This window comes from Aotus nancymaae, unplaced genomic scaffold (genome assembly GCF_030222135.1).
Source record: "Aotus nancymaae isolate 86718 unplaced genomic scaffold, 86718_ANA_hifiasm-v0.15.2.pri h1tg000028l, whole genome shotgun sequence".
Classification (NCBI taxonomy): domain Eukaryota; kingdom Metazoa; phylum Chordata; class Mammalia; order Primates; family Aotidae; genus Aotus; species Aotus nancymaae.
Window position 1 is genome coordinate 2,966,066 of NW_026988441.1, and position 23,383 is coordinate 2,989,448.

The window sequence follows — 23,383 nt, forward strand, 5'->3', positions numbered from 1 at the left end:
CTGAGCTACCAGGTATTAGATATACTTAAATAAATCTAGTAAATCACCTCATAGAAATACTAATCAGAGGCTGGGCGTGGTGGCTCACGCCTGTAATCTCAGCACTTTGGGAGGCCCAGGCAGGCGGATCACCTGAGGTCAGGAGTTCAAGACCAGCCTGGCCAACATGGTGAAACCCTGTTTTTAAAAAAATGAAAATAAAAATAAAAAAAGAAATACCAATCAGATGAAACCAAGAAAAAGAAGAAGGGAAAAAGGAGAGAGAAAAACAAACCAAAAATGGCATACCTCTAAAGGTAACAGTAATTAGCTGTCACAGTGGTGGTGCTGCTTTCTAGTAAAGTGTTATTTATAAAAAGCAACAAGGAATGGCAAAACAAAACCTTGTGATTTCTAGTTGCTACATACTAAAGTCAATTTTGCTGCGTTGTGTCCCGTTTCATATGATACCCCCCCACCCCAGCTCTGCTGAAGCAGAATATTAATTGCCTTCCTGCAAACCATTTAACCTTATCTATCATCCTCGCCTCCCTTAGCAAAGTTCCCGGGCATCTAAAAATTTTCCTTTTTCTTACTGACCAGCTGCAAGGTCACAGAGCAGATAAGCTCAAAACTGCAGAATGTGTTTCTCAGAATGTTCCCTTTCAAATGTGAAGTGCATCACGAGACATGTCGCATGCTGATTAACTGTTCTCTGTTCTTTGTTCTAGCTTCTGTAAACCTGCTTCCTACTTCGTCATCCTGTACCAGATAGCTGCATAAAAGGGACCCCATTTTCTTTGTCCTTTGCTCAGAATTACGAAGCAATTCTGCTGAGCCCATGATCACATTAAATAAAATTCTCCTGCAACCCCACCGGCCTCTCCAGGTCTCTCATTTCCCACTATAAAGCACGGACGCGGCTCCCAAGAGGCAACAAGAGAAAATACGAGCACACGCAAGGGCACGTCCCCGCTTCTGGGGGAAGTTGGACTCACCCACGGAGACCAGGTTCCTGTAGTTCTCCAACATCACGTCCCTGTATAAAGTCCTCTGAGCAGGGTCCAGGCATCTCCACTCCTCCTGAGAGAATTCGATGGCCACATCCCGGAATGTCAATAGACCCTGAAATGAAAACACACTTTAACCACATGGTTATGGGAGGAGTTCTGATCTTTACAGAGAATGAGAAGAGGAGAGAGGTGAAAGCACGGATTTAATTGTAGGGAATGTTCTGACGGATGGAGAACGGGATTTTTCACCACATTATGTCTTCCCAGGTGTGTTTATTATACCTTTTGAAGAGGTCATGATGCCCTCTCAGTATTTTTTATGTTTGTGGATGACAGAAGAAATATACAAACAAAAAATCAATGCAGGGTTTCTGTTATAGAAATGTTAGAAACTTTTCAATGACACACCAAGTGACATTCAGTATCTACATGAGGCAGAGCATGAGTAATGTCTTCAAAGATGACAATGTCCACTATGAAAGATCGGCCGGGCACAGGGGCACATGCCTATAATCCCAGCTACCCGGAAGGTGGAGGCAGGAGAAATGCTTGATCCCGTGAGGCAAAGGTTGCAGTGACCTGAGATTGCACCACTGCACTCCAGCCTGGGCAACAGAGACTCTGTCTCAAAAAAAAAAAAAAAAAAAAAAAATTAGCCAAGCATGGTGGCAGGCACCTGTGGTCCCAGCTACTTGGGAGGCTGAGGGTGGAGGATGGCTGACCTGAGGGCAGAGGTTGCAGTGAGCTAAGATTGCCTAAGATCATGCCACCGTGCTCTAGCCTGGGTAACAAAGCGAGAGCCTGTCTCAAAATAACATAAAATACATGAAAACAAAATTACTCCAAGTATGAAAATCCATTTTGACTATACGTGTCCAAAAAAATAATAAAAACCTACACAGACTCAGAAAAAAACTAGATGTTAATGGGCCAGTCTCAGTGGCTCACGCCTGTAATCCCAGCACTTTGGGAGGTCAAGTCAGGCAAATCGTGAGGTCAGGAGATCGAGCTCATCCTGGCTAACACGGTACAAAAAGGTAGCCGGGCGTGGTGACAAGCACCTGTAATCCCAGCTACTCAGGAGGCTGAGGTTGCGGTGAGCTGAGATCACACCACTGTACTCGAGAGCGAGACTCCGTCAAAAAAAAAAAAAGGCAGCGGACGACAGATGCTGGAGAGGATGTGGAGACACAGGAACACTTTTACACTGCTGGTGGGAGTGTCAATTAGTTCAACCATTGTGGAAGACAGTGTGGCAATTCCTCAAGGATCTAGAACTAGAAAGACCATTTGACCCAGCAATCCTATTACTAGATATATAACCAAAGGTGTATACATCATTCTATTATAAAGACACATGCCCACGTACGTTTACGGTGGCACTGTTCACAATAGCAAAGACTTGGAACCAACACAAATGCCCATCACTGATAGACTGGATAAAGAAAATGTGGCACAGATGCACCACGGAATACTATGCAGCCATAAAAAGGGATGAGTTCATGTCCTTTGCAGGGACATGGATGAAGCTGGAAACCATCTTTCTAAGCAAACTAACCCACGAAGAGAAAACCAAACACCACATGTTCTCACTCAAAAGTGGGAGTTGAACAATGAGAACATATGGAAACCGAGAGGGAAACATCACACAATGGGGCCTGTCAGGGGACGGGGGGAGAGGGGAGGGATAGCATTAGGAGAAATAGCTAATGTAGATGACGGGGTGGTGGATGCAGCAAACCACCACGGCATGTGTATACCTATGTAACAAACCTGCACGTTCTGCGCACGTACCCCGGAACGTAAAGTACGTTTAAAAATAACTAACTAACTAACTAACTACTGAGTACTGGCCTTAATACCACAGTGATGAAATAATCTGCACAACAATCTCTGATGACATGAGATCACTTCTGTAACGAGCCCTCACACAGACCCAAACCTCAGGGAAAGGAATATTCAATTGTTTTAATTTACTGCAGAATTTTTTCTAAAGTCTCATAACGATACAGAAGTACACATGGACGTGACTTGCAATGACACCTGACGCACAGCTAACCTTAGTGTCTCCCCAGTGAAGTCGGAAGGAGGGTGGAGGGAAAGGAGGTGCTTTCTGGCCAAGGGGCTAAGCTGCAGCTTTGCTTGGAGCTTCACCACAAAACAAATATGTACATCATGCGGTGTTTAAATATAAAAATACGTATTTAAGAATAATTTGTGGGGCTGGGCACAGTGGCTTGCACCTGTAATCCCAACACCCTGGTAGGCTGAGGCGGGTGGATCACCTGAGGTCCGAAGTTTGAGACTCGCCTGGCCAACATGGTGAAATCCCATCTCTACTAAAACTATTAAAAATTGGCCGGCCGTGGTGGCACATGCCTGTAACCCCAGCTACAGGCAAGGCTGAGGCAGAAGATCGCTTGACCCTTGAAGGCAGAGCTTGCAGTGAGCTGAGATCATCCCACTATCATGCCACTACACTCCAGTCTGGGCGACAGAGGGAGACTCCACCTCAAATAATAAATTATGATGATGATGATGATAGGTGGAATGAGAATATGGCTCCATCCTTTAGGATAAAAAAGAAGTACTGCTCCCACATTTGAGAAAAATCGTAACCATTTATACCAAAAATCCCTGTTTCACAAGCCTCTCCACACTAACACCACAGTCTCCATGAGCTTAATGCACTGAGAATGGTTTAATGAATCTCCTGCTATTATTTAGGTTGGTTTCATATGCTTAAAAGAATGATGGAATAAAACACCTGGTATCATTCATGTCTGTGTATGAACTTTCCATTTCAATTAGTAAGATGTTTGGAGTCAGAAACACACTCACTCACTTAATTACCTAAACATGTAGTATCAAATCAGGCAGAAAAGACTTCCCCTTACTGGTCTCCTTTCAGGAAATTTACCACGTACTCTGTGCACATTAATGTGTAACTTCCATGGGCAGCTGCTCCACTCCTGCTCTACAGAGAGCTGACGGCGCATCCAGACGTGGCCCCTGAACACTCCCTGCTGCCCAGCAGCCCTGACACCACGGGGCCCACACCCCGTCTCCATCCACGTCTGGGGTGAGCCCTTCCCAGGACCATGCCCAGTGCAGCCTCTTCCCAAGCTCATGTCACTGGGTCACCAGAGATGGAATCTAGTTGAGATGAGAGGGACTGAGGGAAGGCATGGGTGAGTGCCAGCAAACCTGTCAGGCAGGACGCTTCAGACTCAGAGAAGATTCCCAACTGCAAGCAGGAAGGAGACAGAACAAGCCACCGAGAAGATCATCTCACCTGAGGAAGAGCCATCCCTGACTCCTTTGCTTTCCTCTTCCTCTTCCGGGGTTCTTCCTCACGTATCAAGAGTCTTTAGAAGTCAATCCTGAATGTGAAAAATATGTTTTATTGCTCGGAATCAACACACCCCCTCCCTGGAACACGACGACACATACAAAGTGGACCTCACCCTGAGGAAATACGGTTCCCTCTGCTGCCCACTGCACCAGGGAAGATAAGCTCCTGCAGGAAAACTAAGTGATCTTTTGACTCCTTTCTTCAGAACCCTCATCCCTCCTGGAGAAGCCCACACACACACCACATCAGTGCAGAGCTGGGCTGGAATGAGCTCCCCTTCAGGGCACAGACCCAGCCCTCACCAGAGCCCACCCAGAGGCTGGGTGCGGTGGCTCATGCCTGTACTCACAGAACGCTGGGAGGCTGAGGTGGTGGATCGCTTGAGCTCAGGAGTTTGAGACCAGCCTGGTCAATGTGGTGAAACCCCATCTCTACCAACAACACAAAAACTTAAGCCAGGCATGCTGGTGCACGTCTGTGTCTGTGGTCCCAGCTACTTAGAAGTCCGAGGCCGGTGGATCACTTGATCTGTCAGGAGTTTGAGACCAGCCTGGTCAACATGGTGAAACTCTGTCTCTACTAAAAATACAAAAATTGTGCCAGGCGCAGTGGCTCATGCCTGTAATACTAACACTCTGGAAGGACGAGGCGGGCAGATTACTCGAGGTCAGGAATTACTCCATCTCTAACAAAAATACAAAAAGTAGCCGGATTTGGTGGGTGTCTGTAATACCAGCTACTAGGGAGTCTGAGGCAGGAGAATCACTTTAACCTGGGAGGTAGAGGTTGCAGTCAGTCGAGATCGTGCCAGTGCACTCCAGCCTGGGTGACAGAGTGAGATTCAAAAATAAAATAAATAGGAAAATACAAAAATGAGCCCGGTGGCACACACATGTAATCTCAGCTACTTCAGAAGCTGAGACACAAGAACTGCTTGAACCCAGGAGACAGAGGTTGCAGTGAGCCAAGATCACGAGACTGCTCTCACAGCCTGGATGATAGAGTGAGGCTCTCTCAAAAAAAAAAATAGACATATATATGGTGCTTCTGATGTGATTGAGGCAGAGATAATAAAACCTGAGTAATGTGACAGAGTCTGACAGGGAGAGGGAACTTCAGACGGGGGTGGGGGGATGGGAGACATCTCTGAGCCTAGACCTGAAAAAGGAGAAAGGGACAGGGCCGTCATCATTTAGGGACATAGCATAAGATCAGGGACAACGACTTGAGACAGGAAAGGTTTTGGTGTTTGGGAACAGAAAAGCAAACGTGACTGGGGCAGAGGGAGTCATGAGATGAGCACAGGCTACCAGGAGGAGGCTGGACACTGGCCGGGGCCCTGGACACAGGGCTGTGGAGCCACACTGAGGAGTCGGGCTTTCGTCCTGGGGAACACGGGAAGCCGGTGGAGGGCTCCCTACCAGGGACCGGCGTGACCCGCTTTGGATTTAGCTGTGATATCCGAATACAGAGAAAGGCGTTTGAACATAGTCTCTGTGTCTGAGTCTACACCTCTGTGTTTTTCATTCTTCTGCTTCTTTTCTTCATTTTTTAGATACTGCTTCTCATTAAAAATTCTAATTACAACTGGCCACTCCCCTGTCCCAGGAGAAAAGCCACACCCAGCACACCCTCTATTCTGCCAATCATGTCCGGGGCCAGGGTCACTCAGGTTGAGCTTTTCTGGTCTAGCCTCTCATCTCCAAGTTGTAGGGAGAGTCACTGAGGCTCAAAGAGGGAGACATTCACACCAAGTTACCCTGAGAAGGTCTGAGATGAGTGAGAAGGTGTCCCTGAATAGTTACATTACCAGCCCGGAATGGCTAACGGGAAGGGTTGGCCTTTATCACCCTATCCTTGAAAACTAGAGAACCATCTTTCATATACCTGGACTAAAGAGACTTCTTTTGCAAGGTTCTGAGGCCACTGATTCCCAAAATTTAATTCTTCCTTATGAGAAAATTACAGTAACATTTATAAAATGCAGAAGTGTGAACACACAGCTGTTGTCCTCGAAAATGGTAAGAAAAAAAAAAAAAAAGGTCAGCTATAGAACTAAGACATAAGCAAAATTTTTCAATCAAGAATACAAGAGTGGCCAGGCAAGGTGGCTCATGCCTGTAATCCCAGTACTTTGGGAGTTCGAGGTGGGTGGATCACCTGAGATCAGAGGTTCAAGACTAGGCTGGCCAACATGGTGACACCCCATCTCTACTAAAAATACAAAGAACTAGCCAGGCATTGTAATGAGTGCCTGTAATTCCAGCTACTTGGGAGGCTGGGGCAGGAGAATCGCTTGAACCCAGGAGGTGGAGGTTATAGTGAGCCGAGATCGTGCCATTGCACTCAAGCCTGGATAACAAAAGGAAAACTCAGTTTAAAAAAAAAAAAAAATAGAGGCCAGGAGCGGTGGCTCACGCCTGTAATCCCAGCACTTTGGGAGGCCGAGGCGGGTGGATCATGAGGTCAAGGGATCGAGACCATCCTGGTCAACATGGTGAAACCCCGTCTCTACTAATACAAAAAATTAGCTGGGCATGGTGGTGCGTGCCTGTAATCCCAGCTACTCAGGAGGCTGAGGCAGGAGAATTGCCTGAACCCAGGAGGCGGAGGTTGCGGTGAGCCGAGATCGCGCCATTGCACTCCAGCCTGGGTAACGAGTGAAACTCCGTCTAAAAAAAAAAAAATAAAAAAATAGAAGAGAATACATGGGTACTTTTGGAACAGAGTTCCATACCAATCCAGCCCATCTTTCGACATTTGTCTAGAATGAACCAGAAGGCATTGAAGGAAACATGCACTTAATAGCTCACAGCTTAGGCCAGGTGCGGTGGCTCCCTTGGGAGGCTGAGGCTGGTGGATCACGAGGTCAGGAGTTCAAGACCAGCCTGACCAACATGGTGAAACCCCATCTCTACTAAAAATACAAAAATTAGCCTGTTGTGATGGTGGACGTCTGTAATCCCAGCTACTCAGGAGGCTGGGGCGGGAAAATTATTAGAACCCGGGAGGCGGAGGTTACAGTGAGCCGAGATCATGCCATTGCAGCCTGGGAGACAGAGTGAGATTCCATCTCAAAAAAAAAAAAAGCTCACAGCTCAAGATTTTAACATATGACATAAGGAAAGTAAATTGAAAAATAGACTAACTGGTTAAACTACATTTTGATATTAAGGTAAAAGGTCACCCACATCTTTACCGAGGACGTACTTTAACAATCAAACTTTTTTCAGTGGCAAGTCACTTCTCTAAAAAAAAAAACAATCAAACTTTTATGTCTTAGGTACCAAAGGTTTCCAATAAATAATGAAGACTAGAAAGCATTCAGACCTCGATCTAAACCGGATGCAACTATTTCAAACAGAAATGATTTTGAAATTGTTAAAAAAAAAAAATCCAACAAATTCTGGGATCAACAGGAAAATAACTGGAACATACACATGTACAGAAAAGAATGATGTCAGCTGATTACAGGATACCACAAAGGCATCTTTCAGAAGTGATTATGTATTAAAAAAGAAATGTTTAACACTAAGACTCATCTCTAACTCAAACTGCAAAAAACAATAAAGAAAGAAAGAAATGAAGAGAAACCAGAAAGAAGAAAAAGGAAATCTATTACACAATGAGAACAAAAGCACTTTTGATGTCCCTTTTGTTTTTTATGTCATTTTTGTTGTTGTTGTTTTGAGATAGTGTTCCGCACTCTGCCACCCAGGATGCAGTGCAGTGGCAGGATTGTGGCTCACTGCAACATCTACCTCCCAGGTTACAGTGATTCTTGTGCTTCAGACTCCCAAGTAGCTAGGACTACAGGTGCGTGCCACCATGCCAAGCTAACTTTTGTATTTTTAGTAGAGACAGAGTTTCACCATGTTGGCCAGACTGGTCATGAACTCCTGACCTTACGTGATCCACTCACCTCGGTCTCCCAAAGTGGTAAGATTACAGGTGTTAGCCACCATGCCCAGCTTGATGTCCCTTCAAAAAGTGCTATGTAGGCTAGGTGCAGTGGCTCATCCCTGTAATCCCAGTACTTTGGGAGGCCAAGGCAGAAGGATCCTTAGAGCCCAAGATTTCCAGACCAGCCTGGGAAACATAGTGAAACCTGGTATCTACAAAAAAAAAAAAAAAAAAATACAAAAACTAGCTGAAATTGGTGGCTTATGCCTGTGGTCCCAGCTACTCGGCAGGCTAAGGAGGCTGAGGCTGCAGTTAGAGATCGCGCCACTGCACTCTAGCCTGAACATTTGAGCCAGACCCTGTCAAAAATATTAATTAATTAAATTAGAAGTATTATGTAATAACACAAAGTGATTTTTTTTCCCCCCACTTTACTGTCCAACTTCCTACCCCAGCCTGGGAAAAGGGAAGACAGTGACTCACAACTGAGTCACTTACAAGCCGGGCACGGTGGCTCAACCCTGTAAGCCCAGCACTTTGGGAGGCCGGGGCAGGTGGATCACGATATCAGGAGTTCAAGACCAGCCTGACCAACATAGTGAAATCCCGTCTCTACCAGAAATACAAAAATGAGCCAGGCCTGGCAGTGGGCGCCTGGAGTCCCAGCACTTAGCTGACTGAAGCAGAAAAATGGCTTCCACCCGGGAGGTGGAGGTTGCAGTGAGCCGGGATTGGGCCACTGCACTCCAGCCCTCCAGCCTAGGTGACACAGTAAGACTCAGTCTTAAAAAAAAAAACAAAACTAGCCGGGCACGGTGGCTCATGCCTGTAATCCTAGCACTTTGGGAGGCTGAGGTGGGTGGATCATATGAGGTCAGGAGTTCAAGAGCCTGGCCATCATGGTGAAACCCCATCTTTAAAAAAAAAAAAAAAAAAAAAACTGAATAAGACACTGCCCTCTGGCTGAACAGGGATTCCAAGTGGAAGCTAACCTCTGATGGCAAGATTTATACAAAGTACAAGTCTTATAGACAGAAATGTTAAAATTCTCCATCTGTAGAATTTCAACGAGTTTTAAGTTAGTAGATTATATACACAGAAGCCAACATGTCACAACTAATCATACCCAATGAACTCACCCACTCAACTAAACTGCCTTTGTTTTTTTTGTTTGTTTGTTTGTTTGTTTTTTGAGACAGGGTCCCACTCTCTTGACCATGCTGCAGTGGCATAATCTCGGTTCACTGCAGCCTGGACCTCCTGTGCTCAAGTGATTCTCCTGCCCTGGCCTCCAGAGTAGCTGAGATTACAAATGCACACCATCACGCCCAGTTAATTTGTTTTCTTTTTTTGGCAAAGATTGGGGTCTCACTACGTTGCCCAGGTTGACCTCAAACTCCTAGACTCAAGAAATCCCCCTTTCAGGTATAACCTTAAGACTGAAATTATTGCAAAAAAAAAAAAGAAAGAAAGAAAGAAAGAAATCCCCTTGTCTAGGCCAGGTGCGGTGGTTCATGCCTGCAATCCCAGCATTTTGGGAGGCCGAGGCAGGCAGATAAGGACGTCAGGAGGTCAAGAGCAGCCTGGCCAACACGGAAAAAGCCCCGTCTCTACTCAAAATACAAAAATTAGCCAGGCGTGGTACGCATGCCTGTAAAACCAGCTACTCGGGAGGCTGAGGCAAGATAATCGCTTGAACCCAGGAGGCCGAGGTTGTAGAGAGCCAAGATTGCGCCGTGTACTCCAACCTGGGTAACAAGAGCAAGATTCCGACTCAGAAAGAAAAAAAATATCCCCTTGCCTCAGTCTCCTAACGTGCTGGGATAACAGGCGGCAGCCACTGCGCCCAGCCCCTTTGTTACTGTTGCCCTCCCTAATTCTGTACATATCTCTTAGTCCCCGTTCTCTCTCTCGCTCTTGTTTCTTTTTCCCTGGGATTCTGCTCCTCACTTTGTACCCCTCTCCTCTCCTGCTGTTTATTCCCTTCTCCCCTCTAGTCCTTCTCGTCCATCACTTCTGCTCCATCCTCCCAATTTATTTAGCCTCTTTGTCGTTCAATCTCAGTATGTTTCCGCCTCTTCTCCCATCTCTGCGCCTCCACTGCTCTCCCCATTATACCCCCGTCCCCAATCTCTGGCACCCCATACTCCCAGGTGTCCTCCGTGCTGTGGTTCCCTCTGCTCTGTCTGCCCCGGCTCCAAGTCCCTCCTCCTCTCCCTCACTCTCGTGAGCCTCCCTCTTTGCTGCCCCATCCCTACCTTGCTTCCTTCATCTCTGTACCTCTCGCTTTTCTCTACATTCTTCCAGTTGCTTTTCTTCTTTTTTTTTTTTTTTCACTTTTGCTGTCTCTTGGCAAATCCCTCACCCATATTCTACTTTGCCATCTGTTCCCAGTGTCTCTCCTTCTTTTCTCTGTCTCAGGTTTTCTCCTGCCTTCTCTGTCTCCTGATCCCTTTGGCCCACACAATCACAGGAGGGATTGGAGTAGGACGCCTGCATCCCCGATAAGCGCATTTTCCAGGGTCTGGAGCTGGGCGGGCAAGAACACCCCGTGTCACAGGATAGACCTTGGGCACCTCCCCAACGCGGGCTCAGGGGAAGCGGTGACTGCGGAGGGGAGACCTGGGCAGCAGCAGGGCCCGGCACAAGGAGGGAGTGTGGGGGCGACGGGGCCTTAAGACAAGGGTGGGGTCTGCAGGATCCCGGGACCAGGCAGGGGAGCGACCTCCCCGGGCGGGACTGGGGCCGCGGCGCTGTGCTCCAGAAGCCGACTAGGGCGAGGGTGGGAGGCGCCCAGGGCGGGAATCCACCTCTAGGGTGAGGACTTTAAAAGGCGCGGGGCGGGAGGAATCAGAAAAAGGTTTTTTTTGGTATTGTTTTGTTTTGAAAGATGGGGTTTCTCCATGACGGCCAGGCTGCTCTTGAACTCCTGACCTCAGGTGATCCACCCGCCTCGGCCTCCCAAAGTGCTAGGATTACAGGCGTGAGCCACCGCGCCCGGCCCTCAGAAAAAGGTTTTGAGCAGGAAAACTTCGCGATAGGCAGTGTACACATTACCCTATGGTGGAAAGACCGGGGACGGGACCAGCCTCAGGGAGACTTTCAACCTTAAAGGAAGCGACCCCCGGACTCTCACGAGAATGTCTCAATTTGCTCTGGGTGAAGGAAGATGGGGGAGATTTCCAAGTCTGTGGGGACCCCACGTCCGAGGTACAGAACCCCGGGGACCTCGGAAAGGCAGACTTTACAAGACACAGCGAAACTCACAAGCTGCGGCGTGACCTCCCCTCCACGAGATCCGCTTCCGGTTTGTGCGACTCTGCGCACGCGGGAAGGAAGCGAAGCCTGGGCGGGACCCACGCGGAGGCGGGCGGGGCCCACGCGCAGGCGGGCGGGGCCCACGCGCAGGCGGGCGGGGCCCACGCGCAGGCGGGCGGGGCCCACGCGCAGGCGGGCGGGGCCCACGCGCAGGCGGGCGGGGCCCACGCGCAGGCGGGCGGGGCCCGAGGCGGAGAGACCTTGCCCTTTAGAAATAACAGAGGACCGGACGGGGTTGAACCTGTGCGTCTCTCACGCTCCCTCCCAGCGCCTTTATTTTTCAGGTTTTGGTGAGAAGACCGGCCAGGAAGGCTTGAAATGCAAGGCCCTAGGTGGGCGGAACGTACGATTTCAGGCTGGCGGCCCACAGAACAGAATAGAAATTCTCTCCCTTTCTATTTTCCGTTCACTCGGGAGGGAGTGTTCACCCTGTGCTCAGCTTCAGAGACTGTCTTAGGGTCAAGGCCTGGGATGCGGGGCGGAGTGCTCAGGCCCGGGAGGAGGTCACCACCTGCTGCTTAAACACTGCAGGGCGGGAGCCTCAGGTTCCAGCTACTCGGGAAGCAGCCGGGGGAGGATCACTGAGCCTCTGGGTCCGGCCAGTCTGGGCTCCCTTCCTCATCTTTTTTTTTTTTTTAACTTTTTTAAATAAAATTTTTAATGTTATTATTCTTTTCCATGTCGATATCCAGTTAGTTGTCTCAGCACATTTGTGGAAGAGATCTATTACTTTATCTTATTTGCTTTTTACTTTTTTTCTTTTTCTGAGACGGAGTCTTGCTCTGTCCCCAAGGCTAGAGTAAGGTGGCGCGATCTCGGCTCACTGCAACCGCGGCCTTCCGGATTGAAGCGATTCTCCTGCCTCAGCCTCCGAATAGCTGGGATTTAGAAGAGATGTCTACAAAATATGAACACCAATAGGTTTCCAATTAGGTAGACATGGTAAATAATCCTGAAATGTGTAAATATGACACAAAAAACAATACTTATTTTAAACTTCCCAAACACGATCTTCAAAGTTTAGAAACACACAAAAAAGTAAGATTCTTTAATAAATAAAGGGCAATAGCAAGTACTTCAAATCATGTCTCTACGGAAGCCTATTTCCAGTATCATGAGAAAACACTGACAGGGCACCGGCGTGTGTGAGGCTAAAGCACAGAATATTTTTCCAGTGTGACCATAAAGTGTGTAACAGTTTGCAAAAACATATCACTGTCACATCAGTGAAGAGAAAAATAAATATTCTTCCTATTGACAGCATGTTTACCGTATACAAATAAATGCTAATGGACCACACAATATACTACATTGGTAAATAATCCACAACGAGCTCACGTAAGCTCAACCAAATCAATGGACATTCTGTATTGTCACACAATCATAGCACTGAGAAGATTACAAAATTTAACTGTGTGGTGGCGCACACCTGTAATCCCAGCTACTCAGGAGGCTGAGGCAGGAGAATTGCTTCAACCCAAGAGTCAGAGGTTTCAATGAGCTGAGATTTCACCACTGCACTCCAGCCTGGGCGACAAAGTGAGATTCCGTCACAAAAAAACAAAAAAAGTTAATAAATGTTTTTTTCCGAATAAAATTACCTATATCCATGCAGAAAAGGCACATTGTGATTTTTTTTAAAAATTGTATTTTTATTTTTTTCTCACTCTGTTACATCAGCCTAGAGTGCAATGGCACAACCTCCCATGCAGGCAATTCTCCTGCCTCAGCCTCCTGAGTAGCTGTGATTACAGGCATGCACCACCATGCCCGGCTAATTTTTTGCATTTTTTTTTTAATTTTATTTTTTTTTCTCACGTCGCCCCTCCCAATTTTTTGCATTTTTAGTAGAGATAGGGTTTCACCTTGTTGGCCAGACTTGTGTCAAATTTTGGACCTCAAGTGATTCACCTACCTTGGCCTCCCAAAATCCAAAAATTACACGTGTGACCCACAGCACCCAGTGGCACTTTGTGACATTACTGTGTAGAGTGTGTCAGTTATACTGCATACCAGATACCAAAAAGCCATACGTAAAATCATGTAAATTAATTAGCAAAATATTCTAACCCATGATAAAACCAGCAAGCAAGGCCGGGCATGGTGGCTCACGCCTGTAATCCCAGCACTTTGGGAGGCCGAGGCGGGTGGATCACGAGGTCAAGAGATCAAGACCATCCTGGTCAACAAGGTGAAACACCGTCTCTACTAAAAATACAAAAATTAGCTGGGCATGGTGGTGCGCGCCTGTAGTCCCAGCTACTCTGGAGGCTGAGGCAGGAGAATTGCCTGAACCCAGGAGGCTGAGGTTGCGATGAGCCAAGATCACGGCATTGCACTCCAGTCTACGTAACAAGAGTGAAATTCCGTCTCAAAAAAAAAAAAACCAGCAAGCACATAATAAGTCCATTTATACAGCCCGCAGAATTCTAAACAATTTCCTCTTAAGAAAAAAGCCATAACTTCTACTTGCCACCAGCACACAATATAAGAACTGAAATACGTTAAGATCACTACCTTCTGATGTCTGAGGTCAAGAAAATACACAGCATTATAAGGAATAAGAATTGACTGACAGCCAAGCACAGTGGCTCAGGCCTGTAATCCCAACACTTTGGGAGGCAGAGGCGGGCAGATAACAAGGTCGGGAGTTTGAGTCCAGCCTGGCCAACACAGTGAAACCCCATCTCTACTAAAAATACAAAAAATTAACCAGGCATGGTGGCAGGCACCTGTAATCCCAGCTACTTGGGAGGCTGAGGCAGGAGAATCATTTGAACCGGGGAGGCAGAGGTTGCAGTGAGCCAAGATCATGCCATTGCACTCCAGCCTGGGTGACAGAGTGAGATTCCATCTCAAAAAAAAAAAAAAAAAAACGGGCGTGGTGGCTCACGCCTGTAATCCCAGCACTTTGGGAGGCCGAGGCGGGTGGATCACAAGGTCAAGAGATGGAGACCATCCTGGTCAACATGGTGAAACCCCGTCTCTACTAAAAATACAAAAAATTAGCTGGACATGGTGGCACGTGACTGTAATCCCAGCTACTCAGGAGGCTGAGGCAGGAGAATTGCCTGAACCCAGGAGGCGTAGGTTGCGGTGAGCCGAGATCGCGCCATTGCACTCCAGCCTGGTAACAAGAGCGAAACTCTGTCTCAGAAAAAAAAAAAAAAAAAAACTGGCGTGGCGTGGTGGCTCACGCCTGTAATCCTAGCACTTTGGGAGGCTGAGGTGGGTGGATCACCTGAGGTCAGGAGTTCAAGACCAGCCTGGCCATCATGATGAAACCCCATCTTTTTTTAAAAAAAAAAAAAAAACAACTCATTAACACAGTGTCAAAGGGTGTAATTATGATGTCACAACAACGGTTATGTAATAGCCAGGCAATACAGCATTCTACACGTATGCATGGCCCTGCGTTATCTAGTTAACTATGCAGAAAATATAAATCATAGAATATGTACTGGGAAATTGTATAAACTGAGATTACGGGAATGTATTCTCTTCCCAGGTCCACAAGAGAGAGTATTTTCAAAGGCAAGAACTTCCCAGCGCCATACCTCCATCCACATCTCCATCCGGGAGCTTAGAGGTCTTAGTTTAACCTTCACGCATGGGAAGACAGACTGCCCAGAAATCAAAGGTCAATCACTCCAGCAGAAGTTTAAAGGAACTCCTTTCATAGGACAGAAAACTTGAATAGGGCGGGAGTATCTCCCAAGGTTAAAAGTCCCCTTCTCCCACATCCGGGCGAACTCCATCTCTGGATCCTCCTTCCACAACATTGTGGGAGCTGATTTTCTTTCTCCTTTTTCTCTCTTTCTCTGCCTAAATAAATCACTTTCTGCAAAACGCTTTGGGGTCCGATATTTCTTAAAACGAGCTCACCACGCCTAGTGGGGTCCCCTCTCCCATTCTTGGGTAAGTGAGGGACCGAGGGCCTGGAAGAACACATCCTATCAGAGAGCTGAGCCTCCCCCATGCCCCGCAACCCGGTCTTAAGATCAGAGAAAACACTGTATAAAACAAATTGCACTAATATAAGGACACATGCACACCGAACGTTCATTGCAGCACTGTTTACAATAGCAAAGACTTGGAACCAACCCAAATACCCATTGATGATAGCCCAGACAGGGAAAATATGGCACATATACACCATGGAATACTATGCAGCCATAAAAAACGGTGAGTTCGTGTCCTTTGTAAGGACATGGATGAACCTGGAAACCATCATTCTCAGCAAACTGACACAAGAACAGAAAATCAAACACCGCATGTTCTCACTCATAGGCAGGTGTTGAACAATGAGAACACATGGACACAGGGAGGGAAGCATCACACACTGAGGTCTGTGAGAGGGAACTAGGGGAAGGACAGCAGGGGATGGGGAGTTGGGGAGGGATAACATGGGGAGAAATGCCAGATAAAGGTGAAGGAGAGGAAGGCAGCAAACCACATTGCCGTGTATGTACCTATGCAACAATCGTGCATGTTCTTCACATGTACCCCAAAACCTAAAACACAATAAAATATTTTTTTTTAATTGCACAATAAAAACACAAGAAATATGATGCGGGCTCCCTGGTCTGAATGTTCATATTGGCCAAAACCCACGTTCAGAGTTATTCTCCAATAGGATGTTCCTGCACATGGAGCCTTTGAGAGAATTTGGTCATGGCTGTTGACTACTCGTGAATAGGATCAGTGCTTTTATAAAAAGAGACAGTCAAGAGCTCATTGCCTGTTCCTCTTTCCACCACGTCAGGACACAGCAGGAAGGTGGCTGGGCTGAACCCCGATGGAAGCTCTCACCAGGAACCAATGTGGCTGCACCTTGCTCCTGGAGTTCCCACTTTCCAGATTCATGAGAGATATATTGCTGTGTCTTAAGCCTTCCAGCTTAAGCTATTTCTTTTTTGTTTGTTTGTTTGTTTTTGAGAGCGAGTCATGCTCTATCACCCAGGCTGCAGTGTAGTGGCATGATTTTCCTGCCTCAAGAGATTCTCCCGCCTAAGCCCAGAGTCTCAGTCTGTGGTTCAGGCTGGAGTGCAGTGGCACAATCTTGGCTCACTGAAACTTCCACCTCCCAGGTTCAAGTGATTCTCCTGTATGCCTGGGATAACCACCACCGCATCCAGCTAATTTTTGTATTTTTAGTAGATGGGGTTTCACCATGTTAGCTAACCTGGTCTTGAACTCCTGATCACAGGTTATCTGCCTGTCTCAGCCTCTCAAAGTGCTGGGATTACAGGTGTGAGCCACAGCGCCTGGCCGAATTTTTGTATTCAGTAGATTCAAGGTTTTACCACGTTGGCGAGACTGATCCTCAAACTCCTGACCGCCAAGTGATCCACCCGCCATGGCCTCCCAAAGTGCTGGGATCAGAGGCGTGAGCCACCACAGCCGGCCAGTCTAAGCTATTTCTGACAGGAGAGTGAAATGACTGAGACAGGAAAATAATCTTCTCATCATCAACATCACTGAAGGCTCACAGACCTTATGAAACAAAGGAAGTTTAGCGTCTGCACTACAAAACTTGCAATACTTGAAGCCATCTAATAGGACTAACATGTTTGAATAACTTTGAGGCAGGCCGGGGCACGGTGGCTCATCCGTGTAATCCCAACACTTTGGGAGGCTGAGGCAGGAGGATCATGAGGTCAGGAGATCAGGACCATCCTGACTAACACAGTGAAACCATATCTCTACTAAAAGAATACAAAAAATTAGCCAGGCATTGTGGCATGCCTGTAGTCCCAGCTTCTTGGGAGGCTGAGGCAGGAGAATCGCTTGAGCCCAGAAGGTGGAGGTTGCAGTGAGCTGAGATCGTGCCACTGAATTCCAGTCTGAGCGACAGACCAAGACTCTGTCTCAAAAGAAAAACAAAACGAAAGAAGGTTAAAGAGTAACTTTTACGTTGCAACAACTTGAAAAAAAAAAAAACAGGGCCAGACGTTGTGGCTCACGCCTGTAATCAAAGCACTTTGGAGGCCAAGGCGGGCGGATCACCTGAGGTCGCGAGTTCAAGACCAGCCTCACTAACATGGTGAAATCCCGTCTATAAAAAATATAAAATAAAAATTAAAAAAAGAGTAACTTCAACCCACAAATATATATAAAGTTCTTCAATAAACATAAATCAAAGGCCAGATAGGCCGGGCGCGGTAGTTCATGCCCGTAACACCAGCACTTTAGGATGCCAAGGCAGGGGGGAATCACATGAGGTTTGGTGTTCGAAACCAGCCTGACCAACAAGGAGACACCCTGTCTCTATTAAAAAAACAAAATTGGGGCCGGGCGTGGTGGCTCACGCCTGTAATCCAAGCACTTTGGAGGCCAAGGTGGGTGGATCACCTGAAGTCGGGAGCTCAAGACCAGCCTGACTAACATGGTGAGACCCCATCTTTAAAAAAAAAAAAAAAATGCAAAACTAGCTGGGCTTGGTGGCACATGCCTGTAATCCCAGCTACTCAGGAAACTGAGGCAGGAGAATTGCTTAAACCTGGAAGACATAGGTTGCAGTGAGTCAAGATCTTACCACCGCACTCCAGCCTTGACAACAAGAGCAAACCTCTGTGAGATAAATAAATAAATAAGTAGACAGATACAGAAATTGACATGTGTACCTTTTCTTCATAATTCAATTATTTTCACATTTTTTGAAAGAAAACAACTTGAAAAAAACACTGCATATCTATGTTAATGAAAATGCAACACACACAGAAATAATTTTGACATAAATAACAAAAGCTTCTACCGGAGAAAGAGTCGTTTTTGCAGGTTATAAAGTTTTGTGTCTTTTTTCTTCTGAGACAGATTCTCGTTCTGCCACCCAGGCTGGAGTGCAAGGCTGTGATGTTGGCTCACTGCAACCTCCGCCTTCCAGGTTCAAGCGACTCTCTTGCCTCAGCCTCTTGAGTAGCTAGGATTACAGGAGCCTACCGCCACCCCTGGATGATTTTTGTATTTTTAGTAGAGACAGAGTTTTGCCATGTTAGCCGGGCTGCTTTTGAACTCCTGACCTCAGGTGATCTGCCAGCCTCGGCCTCCCAAAGTGGGTGTGAGCACCCGGCCAGGTTATGCAAATTTTACATTTTATTATTATGCTATAACTTTAAGATGTTTAACATACCAGCAACAATAACCTTCTCCCAAATATCTACACGACACACTTCAGTTCTTCATACTGAAAAGAATGGACACTAACAGGATTGTTATATTCACAATGTAATCATGCTTAAACCACTTACACGTTTACTAAAAACTAAAAGCCAAAACTATTTAAAATAATAACAATGGCTGGGCATGGCGGCTCACGCCTGTAATCCCAGCACTTTGGGAAGCTGAGGCAGGTGGATCACTTGAGATCAGGAGTTCAAGACCAGTCTGGCCAACATGGGGAAACCTCATCTCTACTAAAACCACATAAATTGTTACTGGATGGTAAGAAGCAAGTAAAAGAAAAAAAAAAAGAATAGAAAAAAAACCCACATAAATTAGCCGGCCGTGGCGGTGGGCACCAGCAGTCCCACCTACGCGGGAAGCTGGGGCACAAGAATCGTTTGAGCCCAGGAGATGGAGTCTGCAGTTAGACAAGATCACGCCACTGCACTGTAGCCTGGGCGACAGACTGAGACTCCATCACAAATAAATAAATAGATAGGCCGGGTGCAGTGTCTCACGCCTGTAATCCCAGCACTTTGGGAGTCCAAGGCAGGTGGATCACAAGGTCAGGAGATCGAGACCATGATGGCCAACATGGTGAAACCCCGTCTCTACTAAAATACAAGAAACTAGCCAGGTGTGGTGGTATGCACCTGTAGTCCCAGCTACTCAGAAAGCTGAGGCAGGGGAATCACTTCAACTTGGGAGGCAGAGGTTGCAGTGAGCCGAGATCATGCCACTGCACTCTAGCCTGGTAACAGAGCAAGACTCTGTCTCAAAGATAAATAAATAAATGATTTTTAAAAATTGAATTAAATTAAAAACCAATAATTAGGTATGGGGGTTGGGGCCTGTTATCTCAGCTCCTTGAGAGATCGAGGAGGATCTCTTGAGCCCAGAGATCAAGACCAATTTCAACAACACAGCAAGACCCTTGTCTCTAAAAGAAAAAAAACTAAAAAATTAGCCCGGCCTGATGGCATGCACCTGTACCAGCTACCATCGGAAGCTGGAGTGGGACAATCACTTGAGCCCAGGAATTCAAGGTTGCAGTGAGCCATGATGACACCACTGCACTGCACTCTGGGTGACAGAAAAAGACACTGTATTTTTTAAAAATTGTTTCAATACAAAATAACACAAAAGATACCTAATGATATTCCAAGCAAATGTCATCCGAGGAAAGCAGAGCCGGCAACAGTTAAATATGTTTTAACACAAAATTATTTTATAGGAGACAAGGACGGACCTTATATCACGATAATAGGGTCAATTCACCATTAATATACAAGAACCAGCCAGGCGTGGTGGCTCACGCCTGTAATCCCAGCACTTTGGGAGGCCGAGGCGGGTGGATCACGAGGTCAAGAGATGGAGACCATCCTGGTCAACATGGTGAAACCCTGTTTCTACTAAAAATACGAAAAATTAGCTGGGCATGGTGGTACGTGCCTGTAGTCCCAGCTACTCAGGAGGCTGAGGCAAGAGAATTGCCTGAACCCAGGCGGCAGAGGTTGCGGCGAGCCGAGATCCCGCCATTGCACTCCAGTCTGGGTAACAACAGCAAAACTTCGTCTCAAAAAACAAAAACAACAACAACAACAACAAAAAAAAAGAGTGTCAGAGATGGGGTCTCACTATGCTGCCCAGGCTGGTCTGGAACTCCTGCACTCCATCAATCCCCTTGCCTCAGTCTCCTATAGTGCAGGGATTACAGGCGGGAGCCACTGCGCCCACCCCTCTTTCTTCATTACTCGGCATCCCTCCCCAGTTCTGCACATCTCTCTCATTCTCCCCTTCTCTCTCTAGCTCTTGTGGTTGTTGTTGTTGTTGTTGGTTTGTTTTTTCCTGCAACCTCCACCTCCCAGGTTCAAGCAATTTTCCTGCCTCAGCCCCTGTAGTAGCTGGGATTACAGACATGAGCCACCACGCCCAGCTAATGTTGTATTTTTAGTAGAGATGAGATTTCTCCATGTTGGTCAGGCTGGGCTCGAACTCTGAACCTCAGGTGATCCACCCGCCTTGGCCTCCCAAAGTGCTGGGATGACAGGTGTGAGCCACCACGCCCAGCCTCTAGCTCTTTTCTTTTTCCCTGGGATTCTGCTCCTCACTTTGTACCCCTCTCCTCTCCTGCTGTTTATCCCCTTCTCCCCTCTATTCCTTCTCTTCCACCTTTTCTGCTCCATCCTCCCATCTTATTTAACCTCTTGTTGCTCCTTCTCCCCAGTCGTCCTCAATCTCTCTATATTTCTGCCTCTTCTCCCCTCTCTGCCCCTCCTCTGCTCTCCCTGTTAAATTCTCTCTTCCCTGCTATACCCCCGTCCCCAACTCTCCGGCACCCCACGTCCCGAGGTGTCCTCCCTGCTGTGGTTCCCTCTGTTCCCCTTGCCACCAGCACCCTCTGCTCTGTCTGCCCCGGCTCCAAATCCCTCCTCGTCTCCCTCACTCTCATGAGCCTCCCTCTTTGCTGCCCCATCCCTACCTTGCTGTCCTTCATCTCTCTGTGCATCTCGCTTTTCTCTACATTTCTCCAGTTGCTTTTCTCCTCCTTTTTTTTGTTTTTCCACTTTTGCTATCTCTTGGCAAATCCCTCAACCATCCTCTACTTTGCCATCTGTTATGGGTGTTTCTCATTCCTCTTTTCTCAGACTCAGGTTTCCTATTGCTCTCTATCTCCTGATGTCTTTGGCCCACACAATCACAGGAGGGTTTGGAGTAAGACGCCTGCATACCGGAGAAGCACATTTTTACAGAGGCCGGAGCTGGGCAGGCAAGAACATCCCGTGTCCAGGCCCCGGGCACCTCCCCAGTGCGGACGCAGGAAAAGCGGTGACTGCGGAGGGGAGATCTGAGGAGCCGCAGGCCCCTCACGAGGAGGGAAGTGTGGGGCGATGGCGCCTTAGGACAAGAGTGGGGGTCTGCGGTATCCCAGGACCAGGCAGAGGACGCGGCCTCCCCGGGACTGGGACCGCGGCGCTGCACTCCAGGGACCCATGAGGGTTTAGGGCGCCCAGGGCGGGAATCCACCTCTCGGGTGAGGACTTCAAAAAGCGAGGGGCGGGAGGAGTCAGAAGAAGGTTTTGAGCAGGAAAACTATGCGATAGAACGTGTATATATTGCTCCATAGCAGAAAAACCGGGTGGGGACCAGCCTCGGGCGACTTTCAGCCCAAAAGGAAGCGACCCCCGGACTCTCAGGGAGTCTCAATTTGCTCTGCGTGAAGGAAGATGCGAGACAATTTCCAGGTCTATGGGTCCCCACGACCCAGATACAGATCAGCTTGGGACCTGGGAAGCGCAGAGTTAATACGAAAGAGTAAAACTCACGGGCCGCGGTGGGAGCTTCACTCTACGCCATCCGTTTCCGGGTTTGCGCGAATCTGCGCAGGACCGAAGCCACGCCTGAGCGGCCCGTGGGCAGGTGGGCGGGGCCTGGGCCACGTAGGGGCGGGGCGAGAGGCGGAGAGACCTTGCCCCTCAGAACCAGCAGAGGGTGGGGCCGGGCCGGACGTGTGCATCTCTCGGCCTCGCTCCCACCGCCTCTGCTTTCTGAGTTAGAGTTCCATCCGGGGCAGTGTTATTAGGGATGAAAGTACAACATTGAGCTTCAATCATGACGCAAACTCCACCTTTCTCTGCTAATATCATGTCTAATGCTATTGTTTTCCCAGGTGGATCCTAACTTCTCAGCTATTCCTTTAATTGCATCTCTTGTATAATTAACAAATTGTTGCTGGTTGTAATAAATATAATTCATCCAGTCTACATTTTTAGTAACACTTTCTATCCCAAATAATGACTCAAAACGTTCAGCTAATTGACTCCGAGCTTTAAATTTATGTGTTACTCCCCATGGCACCTCAATGGCATCTATATAAACACTAGGATCAAAAGACACAAGGAACACTCCTTGTGCAGCCATGCTTAGCTGTTATTTTCTTTGGTGGATGAAATGCCAGGGTGAAAGGGATAGCCAATTGAATTAGAGTGCAAGTACCATTTCGGTCATTTGGCAGTGTCTGATCAAAGTCCAACACATTAGCACCAGACAGCCGATCCAGGATGGATAAGGGCAGACTGAGGGGTAAACTCTTGGAAAGACTTGATCTCACTGCATCCTGTGGACTTTCCAAGGAATGCCAAGTTCGCTTCCTGTCATGACAGACACGAGGCAAAACTGGTCTTGGAAGCTGGAAGCTGGACGGCCCTCGGGGGCTGCCCCACAGGGTGCTGAACTTCAGAAAATAGCAGACAGAGTTTGGCACTATTCATTACTCCGGGTTGTGGAGTCTTGAAAAAGAGCTACCGTACAGTTTATGTCTGGTTGACTAGAGGACCATCCAAGTGGAAAAGGGACAATTTGGGCCTCTGGTCTACCAAGCGCACAAGCCAACAATCGCTTTTGTTTAAAGTGCAAATGGAATGTTTAATCCATTCCGGCCAGGCGTTTGCAACTTGGTACCGTCTCAATGGTTAAACCTTGCTTTAAATCTTTTACCTCTACTATGTCTACTTTGGTCTTGGCACTAGGTATGTGGGGCCACAGTATGAGGAGGATGGGATAGAGGTGGTGAAGGAGCAACAAAACGTATTTCAACGCCGCCCCTAGGGTCCTTTCCTGAGGTGTTGGCCCCTCTACCATAAATACAACC

At 47.4% G+C, this 23,383-nt stretch overlaps 2 protein-coding genes across 9 annotated transcripts in view; both read right to left on the reverse strand.

The window, feature by feature from the left end:
- ZNF83 (zinc finger protein 83) overlaps positions 1-23,383 on the reverse strand; it is a 90,817-nt gene that overhangs the window by 24,501 nt on the left and 42,933 nt on the right. Inside the window, exons 1-4 of one of the 8 annotated variants that reach the window (XM_064380909.1) lie at positions 22,059-22,100; positions 16,041-16,082; positions 4,288-4,375; positions 978-1,104 (exon numbers count right to left, since the gene is read on the reverse strand). The exons of 1 other annotated variant lie outside the window; for it this stretch is intronic. In XM_064380909.1, the coding sequence (XP_064236979.1) occupies positions 978-1,104; positions 4,288-4,302 (142 nt within the window). In that variant the 5' untranslated portion in view covers positions 4,303-4,375; positions 16,041-16,082; positions 22,059-22,100. Of the gene's footprint in view, positions 1-977; positions 1,215-4,287; positions 4,376-4,459; positions 4,564-4,696; positions 5,424-10,508; positions 10,862-11,517; positions 11,552-16,040; positions 16,083-22,058; positions 22,101-23,383 lie in introns of those variants that run through there. 6 more of the 8 variants (XM_064380914.1, XM_064380913.1, XM_064380910.1 and 3 more) reach the window with 6 other exon arrangements.
- On the reverse strand, positions 7,604-14,454 carry LOC135276713 (putative uncharacterized protein FLJ38264). Its single transcript, XM_064380918.1, has 3 exons — positions 14,301-14,454; positions 13,769-13,815; positions 7,604-9,164 (listed from the first exon to the last, which is right to left on the reverse strand). Exons 1-3 carry the CDS (start codon positions 14,380-14,382, stop codon positions 8,826-8,828), a joined length of 468 nt encoding a protein of 155 aa, XP_064236988.1. The 5' UTR covers positions 14,383-14,454; the 3' UTR covers positions 7,604-8,825.